General features: G+C 35.8%; 1 protein-coding gene across 1 annotated transcript in view; it reads left to right on the forward strand.

The window, feature by feature from the left end:
• The window catches only part of LOC145248218 (uncharacterized), a 60774-nt gene that overhangs the window by 20364 nt on the left and 26387 nt on the right, over positions 1-14023 (forward strand). Inside the window, exon 2 of the mRNA XM_080110084.1 lies at positions 10882-11222. Within this exon, the coding sequence (XP_079966210.1) occupies positions 10882-11222 (341 nt within the window). The remainder of the gene's footprint in view (positions 1-10881; positions 11223-14023) is intronic.

Raw genomic sequence — 14023 nt, forward strand, 5'->3', positions numbered from 1 at the left:
ATTTTAATTATTTATATATGTATATATATTTCTATGTCTTGGATTCACTCCTAAACTAATTAACTAATCATTATGAATTTTAATTATGTATATATGTTTATATATTTCTATGTATTGGATTCACCCCTAAACTAAATAATTGATCATTATGAATTTTAATTATGTATATATGTTGATATATTTGTATGTATTGGATTCACTCCTAAACTAATTAACTGATCATTATTAATTTTAATTATGTGTATATGTTTATATATTTTTATGTATTGGAATCACTCCTTAACTAAGTAACCGATCATTGTGCATTATAATAATGTTTATATGTTTATATATTTCTATGGTTTCACTCCTAAACTAATTAACTGATCATTATGAATGATTAGTATACTATATACTTATATATTTGTATGTATTGGATTCACTACTATACTAATTAACTGATCATTATAAATTCAATGTATTATATATGTTTGTATATTTGTATAGTCAAATTCCAAAAATCACATACAATGATCACTTTTTAATGTATTTATGTGTAGAAGAAATTCTATCAAAGTAATAAGATACTTGTGTAGTATAGTACTCATGAAAAACAAACAAAGAAAATCTTACATGTGATATACATGAACGTTATTAAATCCGAAAATCCCGTTTAATATTCGAGTAGTTGATTATATATGAGAAATAAGGTGCTTCTTCCTTACAGCATCCAGATAACAAAATAAACAAATTCTTACCCCTGGCGTACAGAAAATATAACACAACAGAAAATTGCATAAACGTATCGAGTTCTTTCATTTTTACATTAGAAAAACGTTACTTGTACAGTATCCTAACCGAGAAATATATATTATATATATAATATATATATAATATATATATGTATAATATGTACACATAATATATATAATATGTATATATAATATATATATATAATTTGTATATATAATATATAATATGTATATATAATATATATAATAATATATATAATATATAATAATATATATAATATATATAATAATATATATAAGCAGAATATATAATATGTATATAATAATAATATATTATATATAATATATATATTATATATGTGCGTGTGTATATAAAGATATAGATAGATAAGTATTCAGTTTAATGAACAAATACAATTATATGTACATATACTTATAAACATAATTTTTCTTGTATATCATAGGTATTCAGCAGCTATACTAAGATTGAATCGAAACTCTACTATTGCTTTATACAATATGTTAACGGTTACATATTCGTTTTGTTGAGCATTCGAAATGTTTATATTTAGTTCAAAAGAGAAGGCCTTTTCATATATATCAATCTGAGGAAAGTGTCCAACTCACGAATGTCTGTAGTCATTAATTCGCAAAAGAACGTTTCATCTGTGTCACAATATGTGTAACATTAAACATGTTTGCACACACGTCAACATGTAGATGTTTGGGACGCAACGCGTTTTAGCATAGAACGTCGAAGAAACAGAAGAGAAGTAATAACTCAACTACGTATTTTTTTTCTTGTTTTTTTTTTTTTTTTAACAACAGACATTTATTTCCAGGTACTTCCCCGAATAAAACGTGATCGTGCTCCTCCTCTCTGACCTCTGTCCTCTTGAACAACCTCTGTCTGTGTATACGTTGTTTTTATACGTTTTCTTTTTCTCTACCGTGCCGTCACTTCGCACACGGTTCGGTATTTTCATACCCGCGTCCGCGCTCTGTTACACGTGTAGATAGCCGGGAATATCAACGAATGGCAAAGAAAATACAGATACTAATTGAAACGCATTTATAAACTCGGTACAAGTCAATGAATAAAAAGCAATGAGGATTCAAATTGCTAAAGAACGTTCTAAGAGAAAAAAAAACAGTTGTCTTTCCTATACGAAAGAGTTAGTCGGACGTGTTTATTTCGGCTGTTGCCGCGTGGGTAGTAATGTGTAAAGTGCAACGCTTCGTACTGATGTTATCATTTTTATTCAATAATCAATGTGAAAACTACAAAGGAAGAAATAGATAGCATTCAAAAGGAGACAGGAGAAAGCATTTCAATATGAAGGTAGACAAGGATGAATTGTACAAATTCAAAAAAAAAAAATAAAACGGAGGAAGTTGCTCGCATAATTACCGTGTTCACTCTGCTAGAAGTAGATGTGGAAGAGGACGCTAATTGTCCCTTGATCACATGTCCTGTTTGATTCAAGTCCCGCAGTAAATAAAGGACAGAGTAAACTGATTATTAACCATAAAGTTATCAAAACCATGCCAATGACTAACTATTCATGGTAAATATATGATAAAATATTGTATATAATACTAGTTATAGTAATAATAATTACAATATATAATACGCTAAAAAAAAAAGGTATATTTAGTAGCCGTAACAGCGCTTGCATTTTGTTTAGTCAATGTATGTGTGAAATTGAGGATAGATGAATATGCGCATGCTTATTGTATCATCTGCCGAGAACATTTTGACCCAGCGGTCAAGGCTATGAAAATGACTGTCCAGGATTCGTGATGGCAGATTTATTTTCACTGCTGAATTTGTTTGTTTGTTCATTTGCGCATGTGCAGCCAGTAGCTAATAAGTGCAGCACTCACAGAGCAACTAGTTCTGATTGGTTGAACTCCGATTTCGAAAACTAATCAAAATTAAGTATTTCGTAAAAATTAACTAACCTCTTTTTTGTTTTATTTTACTTCAGTCGAAGTTCTCAGAAATCAAGGGGCCCACGATCTGGAGCTAACACTTGAACTCTTTATGAGATACATAGATATTCGAATGTTCCATTTACGTTCTTTGTCTCTCAAGCACTGAGTTAGTAAAGAAATTGAGAACATAATTTTCCTCTCCCCAATTAACCATTTTTATACGTTGTATTATATCTTTCATATTGGTCTCTTGATCTTACTGGATTCCAGGACAAGAATTTATCTAGTCTGGTGGAGTATCCAGCTTCGTGCTATTACTTGAGGTAATATCGCTTGGAGAAGGTACACGATTCCTCAAAAAAGCTGTGGAGTAGCCGTAGTGAGGAGATCTTATTTGGGCTGCGAATACTATGTGATTTTGAATATTTGGTCAGGGTTTACTTATCTGGAAAAAGTATCCTCATGCCAGATTGTTCTGACAAACCCCTGTACAGAGAGACCTTAGGCACTCGAGGACAGTGTCTAGTAGGCATTCAAGTTCTCCCCTAACTAACTAGAATGCATAAGGAAAGGCAATATCAAATAAAAGAATGACCAAATCTTTCTATGCAAAATTAATTATTATTCTACAACGTGTTAAGATACTGAATTATAAAATTTGTGAAAAATTAGAGCTCGAGATGTCTTAAACGTTGTTGAAAAAAGCAAGGTGTTTAAAAGAAAAAATAAAGTACACATCTGTATTTCGGCTGTCACTGTGTGCTTTTACATGTGTGTAAATGAATAGAGATGAATATATGTGTGCCGTGGTTAGCTTAGCATTTAGCGATAGTGAATAAATCTATGAACTTGTGTACGTGTTCGTTCGTTGGAAGCGTATATATGCTTCGCCGGGTGTTGTGTTTAGAAGTCTATGAAATTCTCTCGTTCGTCAAACGAGAAGGACGTGCCTACGTTGGTCGAGTAGAGAGAAAAATACCAGAACAAAGAGAGTTTGATTTACAGTGTGAATATTGTAAAGAGCTTTTTTTCCGGTTCGAGTGCTACGTACGCACATGTGTTTTCTTCGGAAGAAGAACAGGATAAAGGCAGCAAACGCCATATTAGGTGTTTTATGTTATCCGATTGAATCCTTTGATTAGCCGAAGATTTCGTCCAATTACGAGTGGATACGTAGGTACAAAACAATTGCCTGCTGCTGCTGCTGCTTCTTTTGAAAAGCATGATAATTATTTTGCTCCTGCTGCGCATGATTATTATTATTATTATTATTATTATTATTATTATTATTGTTGTTGTTGTTGTTGTTGTTGTTGTTGGTGTTGGTGGTGTTGGTGGTGGTGGTGGTGGTGGTGGTGTTGTTGGTGTTATGGTGGTGATGCTCATACTGCTTGCTTATTGTTGAGCATCATTCATGATGATGATTTTGTTGGCATTCGTTTCTGATGATGATGATGATGATGATGATGATGATGATGATGGTGGTGGTGGTGGCGGCGGCGGTGGTGGTGGTGGTGGTGGTGGTGGTGGTGGTGGTGGTGGTGGTGGTGGTGGTGGAAACGATTGGGTGGTATTCTTATAGCCTTGGTGGTGGTTGGGAAACGTCTGATATATCGGTTCACCTTTCCCATAGCTGAGCGCCTCTTCTTCCACACTACAATCCGTCGTGAAAACGGTCAGTCTTCTGGAGATCAAAACTTGAAGTCTGGATGCTGACCACTTCTGAGTCTTACGTGCTGTTGCCTGGCAAGAGAGTAGTCAGTTGCTCGGCTCAGTTTCTTTTCACGGTAACCTCAGATCCTCCTACCTCTCCTTAATAGGAGAGATAGTGCTTTGATCGCACGATAATTGGAACAAATCTCATCTTCGGGAAAATTATGACTCCTTAATTTTCTCCAACAATGGAAAGAATAATGACAAGTGTTCATCTAATCGTATACAACGAATCGTCGGCGTATTATTCCGTTGCTATATTGCAGCGTCGACTGTAACTGTGCAAGCCTATTCTGGACCGACTTTGCAGATGCCACATATATAGGTGATATAAGGTTACGAGAGCTCTATTTTTGCCATCCGACATTTGTGCTCTCTCCTCTCCATCCACCGTTGGCCTTCTCCTCACTTCTCTTGGATCATGCTTTCACAGCGCTTCTCCGGCATTTGTGGACATGGATTCCTGACTTGCTCGATCGATGTCGCATGTCCTAATGTGTTGCTTGCAGACATGCTTGTAGCATAGAACACGTCTTCCTGTTGAGCTGGAGCCGACTGCGTCGAGAATAGAAGATGTATTTTCGGTATCAGATGATTAAAAAAGGGATGTGCGGTATAATGGATGAGAAGCGCGGCTTCTGGTAATTGAAGGAACTGATTCGTCATCAGAGCAAACGTATAGGAAGTGATAGGAATAAAAAGACGATGGGAGCCGCCAAGATCTTTTTGAACTTCCAAGACAGGAAGACTCCTCACAGTCCGCAGTCTGCTTATTAACAGTCGGGTTGGAGTGGCAGATAGGGTAAATGCGGAAATAGTAAGTTTCTATTAATCAGGTTTGGCAGTGACTAATCATAAAGACCGGATATAGGATTTCCGATTTGAGTCAATAGATTTAGAGATCACGGTTACTTTACAGACAGTTTTTTTAGTTTGGGACAGTTGACGAGGGTTGATGGCTTGGAAGTCCCGCTAGAGAGGTAGGAAAAATTGGAGTCAAAGTCGAGCGAGATTAGATCTGCGGATCGACGCAAGCAGACAATAACTAAAAAAAAAAAGACAATATTTGGGATTCCTTTTTTAGACAACGTGACGGTGTAACATTATGCGGACGGCTATATGGAAATGCATGCAAAATGACGTCACCGGTAGGGAGAAATAAACTTTAAAAAGGAGATCACGTTAGAGACGGAGATAACGTTCGATATCACATGGAGGCGTAGATGACGTCTGAAAGCATGTACGAGATAACGATCACATAAGAGACATCAGTGCGTTAATGAGAGAATGTGGAAATAAATGTCGTTGTGCAAAACAAAAAAAAACGAGTTGAAGTTATTTCCTATTCTTTCTCCTTTGCGACTGATACTGCACATAATGTGTTGTTCCCCGGACAACTTAACATCACACACACACACACACACACACACACAAACACACACACACACACACACACATATATATATATATATATATATATATATATATATATATATATATATATATATATACATATATACAGTGATGATCATATTTATTGGCACGGTAAAATAAAAGTTAAATTTTGTCTAATAAATTCTAAAAAAGGGATTAAATTAAAGAAAATAACAAAGTATATTATGTATTTTTAACTGGCCTTTCCGATGCAGCAATCGGATTTTAGAAAAAATAAATAACAAAGGAACAACAAACATAATTGCAAAAAACCCTTGTTACAAAATTATTGGCACGATTTATTTAATAATCAATTGTATAGCCTTTGGCCTTGATTACCTTCCTCAGTCGCTTTTCATAGTTTACAACCAAGTTGTTGCACTCTTCAGTAGTAATTTTAGCCCACTCTTCCTGACAATAATCCTCCAATTGAATAAGATTCTTAGGCTTCCTTTGCATTACCCTCAATTTTAATGTTCTCCATAAATTTTCAATTGGATTAAGGTCTGGGCTTTGTGATGGCCACTCCAAAACATTAATATGATTGTCCTCAAGCCATTTCTTAGTCAGTTTAGCCGAATGCTTTGGGTCATTATCTTGCATGAACCACCAACGACGACCAAGTGAGAGCTCTTTAGCAGAGTCTTTCAGGTTTTCATCCAATATTTTAACATAATCTTCCTTTTTTATGCTACCTGTGACCTTAACAAGTCGCCCTGGTCCAGAGGCAGCAAAGGATCCCCAAAACATCAAACTGCCTCCACCGTGCTTCACTGTGGGTATGGTGTTCTTAGGCAGGAAAGCTTCGCCAGATTTTCTGTAAATATAAGACACTTTATTATGGCCAAATAACTCTATTTTCGTTTCGTCAGTCCATAGAACACGTTTCCAGAATGCAACATCTTTATCAATATGACGTTTTGCAAAGGCTAGCCTTGCTTTCAGGAGCATAGGCTTCAATAAGGGAGTCTTTCTCGGACGACATGCTTTTAAACCAGCTCTCTTCAAAACTCTACCAACTGTATGTCGAGATACATTCACTCCAGAGGTGCTCTGTTCATCAACAATCTCCCCAACAGAGATCCTTGGGTTTTGTTTTACTTGTCGAACAATTTTCCGTTCATCTCTTGGGGAAAGAATCCTTTTTCTCCCTCTACCCTCTAAACTCATAACGTGGCCTTGCGATTTGAACTTGTTTATTATGGCTCTAACAGTGGATTTGGGAAGGTTTAGCTTCTTTGAAATCTTATCATAGCCCTCCCCATTGGTATGGCATGCTACAACAAGCTTCCTGACGTCTTCGCTGTGTTCCTTAGTTTTAACCATGGCGATTGAAAATTATAATTTAGTCACTTATAATAGTTTAAATAAATCGCTATCTAAAAATTATCTGAAAAAAATTATTCACTGAATTAGCGTTAAACAAGCATAATATGGCTATAAAAAAGTTCAGAAAGCACGTAAACCGAAAATTGATTGATATTATACTGATACTAAAAGAAAAACAAAGCCGTGCCAATAATTTTGAACGAGGGTTTTTTGCAATTATGTTTGTTGTTCCTTTGTTATTTATTTTTTCTAAAATCCGATTGCTGCATCGGAAAGGCCAGTTAAAAATACATAATATACTTTGTTATTTTCTTTAATTTAATCCCTTTTTTAGAATTTATTAGACAAAATTTAACTTTTATTTTACCGTGCCAATAAATATGATCATCACTGTATATATATATATATATATCTTGTGTCGTTTTTATCGTGGTGCCACCACAAATGCGATCATCAGGCTTCAGTTCTGCCGTTGTGGTCTATCTATCTATCTATCTATCTACCTATCTACTTTGTCTAGACCAATATGACTCTCTCTCTCTTCCCCCCCTCTCTCTCTATCTCTCTCTCTCGCTTTCTCTCGCTTTCTCTCGCTTTCCATATTTCCTTGTCTTCCATCAGCTGCCTCAGATCTTCAGGATCACAGTTTCCGTCATGTGCAATTTGCCGGATGTACGTGGATCTAGGTCATCCAATACTCGTGCGCTCATGCTATGAAGTCCACAGACGTCGCTCCCTGATTGTAGTAGATATAGCAAGTAGGTTGCCATAAAGTTGCTGCTTCGGTAGGTTGCCATAAAGTTGCTGCTTGCCCAGATATATATAACACTGTTCGTAACATATGGATGCACGTGCCGTCTATCTATTTCTTTCCGATCTTTTTGTGAGTATCCAAGTTTTAGCACCGAAAACAAGGACAGACTCCACCACTGCCGTTACAAACAAAATTTAAATAAACGGATAATTTATTTATACTCCTATAAATTCATTTTTCTTTTGTGTGTATCGATATTCATATTAAAAACCTTCTTTTCTAATTATTTAAAAAGAAAATACAATTTTCTTATATATGGGTTGTGGAAATGCATTCGCTAGGAAAAGATCTAGCTAATTTGCATATTCTTTTAAACATTCATTTCGTTTTTTCGGTTTTCTTATGGGATGATCATCTTTAGTTAATTATTACGTGTAATTATATTCATGCAGATATTCTACATGATTTATACTTGCATATTTGCGTAAAAAGTGTGCAGTAAACACAAAATTGCTTCCATATATATTTATCTATATGCATATATTTTTGTTTAATCTATAAAAGTGAACATGTCTGTGTGTTTGTCTGTCTGTGTACATTTTCCAACGCAATAACTCTGCCATTTTTTAGTCTACAGACTCGAAATTTGATATATCGGGTACTGAGATTTGGAAAAAAAATTGTGATTCGTTTTCGACCAGAAATTTGGCTGTTAAGGGGTCAAAGTTCAACGATTTGACCTTTGAGAACTCTACCAAACTCCTCTGCCAATTTTGCATCTAAACACTTGAAATTTTAGATATAGGTTCCTTGGACATTGATTTAACTTAATAACTTGATTCGAGATCAAAATGAAAAATGTTACAGGGGTCATGATATCGGGTCAAAGTTTAAAAAATTGACCTTATTTATTTTTTTTTTTTTTTACTCAACATACATCTCCAAACACCCGGGCAACGCCGGGCTGAAATGCTAGTTAAATATATTTTTGAAGTTTTTGTTATGTTAATCATTTGATTAATCATGCTTGGAGATTATTTTTTTTTAGATGATGATCGACAATTTGTTGTTTTTTTGGGTTGTTCGAATTGATGTCCTCGTGATGCGACGTAATAGTCAGTCAATAAGTGAGAGCTTTAGTTGAGAGTTCAATCTTTAGTACTGAGGATACTAGGAATATAATATGAATTATATTAAAGACTACCACTTGTGGTCGATGGAACGAGAATAATCTATCCCTGTGGATAAAGTAAAGAGTTCCGTTCGAAAATTTGTAGAGATTCCTGGGGTAAACATAAAAAATCCTTGGGTTCGAATAAATGCACTTGACGAAAGTAGAAGGTTGCATCGGCCGAAATATTATGAAAAACGTAGCAAAGATGAGTGTCATGTACCTAGGGGATGGTGATGATGATATGATGATAATGATGATGATGATGATGATGATGTGTATATATTCTCGTTTATATATATTCTGGTGTCTGTGGTGTCTATGTAACGGTGACATGGTCGTGTCTCCGTATGTGCTATTCTTTCGTGGGTGTGTGTCATATATAAGAAGATCTCAAGGCACGTATCTTTTCTCGTTCTCGGTCGGTACCCCCTCCCCCCGTCGCGGCGATTTATGCCTACACTTAAAAAAACAGGACGATTTTAGTGTTTGGAGAAGCCTTTATTTGGATTTTATGTTGACAGAGCAGTCGCGCATCGCTGAATCGATTCAGATCTTTTTTTTTTTTTTTTTTTTCGCTTCCTCAACTTGAATCAAGACAGGAACTCGAACTGTGGACTCTTAACTGTATACTGTCTCGAAAAACGCATGCACGTTCCAATTTATTTTAAGGTGTGTGTGGGGGAGCTGCGCGCAGGTGTACGCGTTGTCAACCTTTGTTGACCCCTTTGTACTCTACTTGACACAAACAAGTTGCGTTCAACTTAGTACCGCGTTAACTGCGTTATAGAAACGCAACAATAACAATAATAGTCAGAATATTACGTTTCCGATTTTTTTTAATGAGGATTGATTATGCGTATTATTTGGATTCTTCGAACTGTTGTTCTCATCTCGAGTCTTATTTTCACAATGTTTCGGTCGGTGTAACCCCGACCTTCTTCAAGTGTATCTTATCGACCTCGGGAATTCTTTTTCTGTTGAACTAGGAAATCTGCACGGGATTTCGAACGGAACTCTTTGTTTAATCCATGGGGTAGCATCTTCTTATTTCGTCAGCCATGCCTACGGCACAATCCCATTAACACACCGGTTCTTGCGAGATCACCGAAGTTAAGCAACGTCGAGCCTGGCCATTACCAGATAGGTAACCATTTAGGAAGGAGAAGCTCTGTGTATACCGCGAGGTAAAATACCAGGTTGGGAAACTGGCGCGGTCTATCCATTAGTTGAGGGTAGATGGGCCTCTCTTAAGCCGTGGTAGGCAACCAATCTAGTGATGGCGTCACGATAAAAAATACCCTTGATAGCCTTAGCGTAGCATCAAGTATTCAGCTACCGACAAGATTTGAAGTACGCTACAAACCCGTATAGTAAGTTCAATCTCGGCTGTTTGTGTCGCACGTTACGTTACGTTTTTATGAGTAGAAGTCCTAAGTAATTCGCAATTATATATTGGGTGTCCCTAACCCTAACCCTAACCCTAACCCTAACCCTAACCCTAACCCGCCCAGATGATTAAATCTTCAACCTTCAGAAAAGTGACTCATAACTGAATTTTATAATGTACTTTATCCATTATGCCAAGGACTCTTCGAATTACTCAGGACTTCTATCCAGTAATGGCTGACAGAACGAGAACATGCTACCCCCGTGGATTAAATAAAGGGTTCCGTTCGAAATTCCATGCAGGTTTCCGAGTTCGACAGAAAGATTCCCGAATTCAATAAGATACACCTGATGAAGGACGGAGTTCACGTTTATAGTATTTGTATCGCTCTCTTAAAAGCATCTTTGATTTATATTTTTAGCAGGGGTATTTCTGTTGATGGCAAAGGAGGTTATCCCCTCAACTACGAGCACCGATGATTGGTCTAATGTAACTGACACAACGGACCCCACGATCGATTCAACTAGTGTTGGCATGGACAACGCCACACAGGTAACGAATCCAGGATCAGGTGGAACAGGAGGTGACAATGCTGGTAACACCGTCCCGACTAACCAGAATCAGACACCTGCAAACGATGTCACTAGTACAACGGCCGGTAACCAGAATGATTCTTCTGTCATCTCGAACGGAACGCCTGCGACGAATGTGGACACCAATCTTACTAGTGCCGCAACTACTGCATCTACGCCCGGAACTCTTGTAAGTCATTAAAACTACTTAACCCGTTTCCCGTTAAATTTTCTTTAAAACAGATAATAATTAAAACAATTCAATCGGCACTTGTACAGTTTAATTACTTGTACAGATTAAAAAAAATGAAAATATTGAAAAAAAGTAAGCTATGAAAATATATATAGCAATTAAGCTACACAGAATATTTGGGGTTTCATTCTCGTGAGAATTCGTCAGGCTTATGCGAAAAGTTGTGGTTGTCGCTCGTTTATATATACACACATGCTATTGATTTTTGTTTTAATTAGCCAATTAGCTGTGGCAACTAGAAAGCGGATTGGCTAACAAAAAACTCAATAGCATGTGCATATATATATATATATATAAACGAGCGACAACCACAACATTTCGCATAAGCCTGACGAATTTTAACGAGAATGAAACGCCGAATATGTAGCTTAATTGTCATATATATTTGCATAATATATATATATATATATATATATATATATATATATATATATATATATAAATGTATATATATATATATATAAATATATATATATATATATATATATATATAAATGTATATATATATATATATAAATATATATATATATATATATATATATATATATATATATATATATATATATATATATATATATATATATATATATATATATAAACAAATAGTAACTTAAGAAAATGTAAAAATTGCTGGTATGGACCTGCCTTCTTCAGATATACATCAAGCGCCAGTTCTAATTACAATTCTTGTGAAATAATAATCCAACATTAAATTTATAATTTTTTTTGTGTAATTATCATTCCAAGCTCAAAATTTAATTTTAAGTTAATTTATTTTCAATGTCATTTGCGACTATTTATGAAACACGGAAACGACTTTTTTTTTTCGTCTTTCGTATTTCGTTTCATGTATCCGGATATCGCATTTTACATTCCGCCACGTTACGTCAGAGCTTTAGCAGTCATGTTATCAATATTTCGACATTCAACCTACGATTGTCAAGATTGCCGATAGCGTGTTGCTCTAGATTAATACAATAAACCGAGTCGAGCATTAAAGATTGTTATAAGATTGTTATATAGTTAATAGAAGTAATAAGTTAAGTTTTAAATATGTACAAATAAATATTCAAGGGTAGAATGATTTTTTGCCATATCCCTGGCAACATCGGTTAGGTACAGCTAGTTAAGCATGAAATAAAAAGCGCTGGTTGAGTTTGAATAAAATAAATACGTATTTAACACGTTTGAAATCTATAAATATAAAAGCGAAAATGTATGTATGTATGTATGTATGTATGTTCGCTTTTTCTGCAAAAGGCTTTTTTCAGAGAAGCGGTCGGTCGCTTCACAACTTTCTAAAACTTTTTATATCAAATATAAACCGTAATATCTCACAGTTAGCAACGAAGCTCGCCTGTCTATTGAATTTGCTCGATTTCGGGAAGATAAATATTCAACATTTGTCGCTCGCCGCATGTGGGTTAGTCTTTTTCCTATAACATCTTGGGAAAATACTATCCAGCAGTCAAACTTGACCTCATTAACTCATTAAAACGGGCACCTGCAAGTAATCCAAGTAATTAAATAAATTCAAACGTGTTTCATTTAGCATCTCGCGCGGGAGCAATGGTTAACGTCGCACGTTCTTTTTTCCCCACTTTAATTTACAACTTAGCCTCAAGGGTTCGGGTTCGATCCTCATACTTACTTTTTTTTAAAAAACCCCACCCCCCGGAGTTTCAACACATACGTCCAAACACCCGGGAAACGCCGGGTACCCCTCGCTAGTCTATAAATATAAAAGCGAAAATGTGTGTATGTTTATATGTCTGTATGTGTGTTTGTGTGTCCGCTGAAAACTTTCGACAGACACGACGAAAATTCACAAACTCGGTATCATATTGAAGCTCCATTCTTCGCTCGAAAAATATCGAAGAATTGGCCAAAAACGTTAATTTTTTCACCCCGAAATGGACAATTTTCGACAGGGGGGTCAACAAAAACGGTTCTCTCGTGACGACGACCGGTTCTACGCATGCGCCAGATGACATCATGACCTGATTTACTTTAAATAGTTGAAAAACTGAACAAATTTCAGTACGCGTTAGCTCAGTTGATTAGCGCATTTGATTCGTTATCTAAATGTTTTTGATTCGAATCGTGGTGTGAGATGTCTTTTTTTTTTTCGATTTTTTAAATTTAAATATTGAACCAGTGTTATTTAAGCCATTTTTCACGTAACGTTCGTTTTTCTGTTTTTTTTTTTTTTAATTAGCTTATCCACCCCTGACCACACACCTAAAAACACCTGGGTACCCACCGATTTTTTTAATTTTAATATCGAAACAGGCTTACTTAAGCCATTTTTCACCTGTTTGTTTTTCTGTTTTGTTTTTTTGATCGTTTGTTTGACTTACGTTAGTTTTTTTGTGTTTTTTTTTTTCGATGTTTTGATTATCTCCCCCCCCCCGCTTAAGTTTTTACGTTGTTTTCTTTTTTTACTTCGTTTATAACAAACAAACCTACGTCCTCGTCGTCGTCGTCGTCGTCGTCGTCGTCGTCGTCGTCGTCGTCGTCATGCTCGACGACTTACGTGCGCATACCTGTCAATTTGGTTCTTACTTAAATAAATTCAAACATCTTTCAGTAACTCATTCTGGCTGGCAGATTTTATTTTCAAACTTCGCCTCAGGGCTTCGGGTTCGATCCTACCAACTTTTACCCCCCCCCCCGGTTTCTTTTTTACTTAACGCCACACACACCTACAAACACCCGGGCAACGCCGGGTACCCCCG

The sequence above is a fragment of the Euprymna scolopes genome, chromosome 26 (genome assembly GCF_053919585.1).
Source record: "Euprymna scolopes isolate OS-2025 chromosome 26, ASM5391958v1, whole genome shotgun sequence".
Classification (NCBI taxonomy): domain Eukaryota; kingdom Metazoa; phylum Mollusca; class Cephalopoda; order Sepiida; family Sepiolidae; genus Euprymna; species Euprymna scolopes.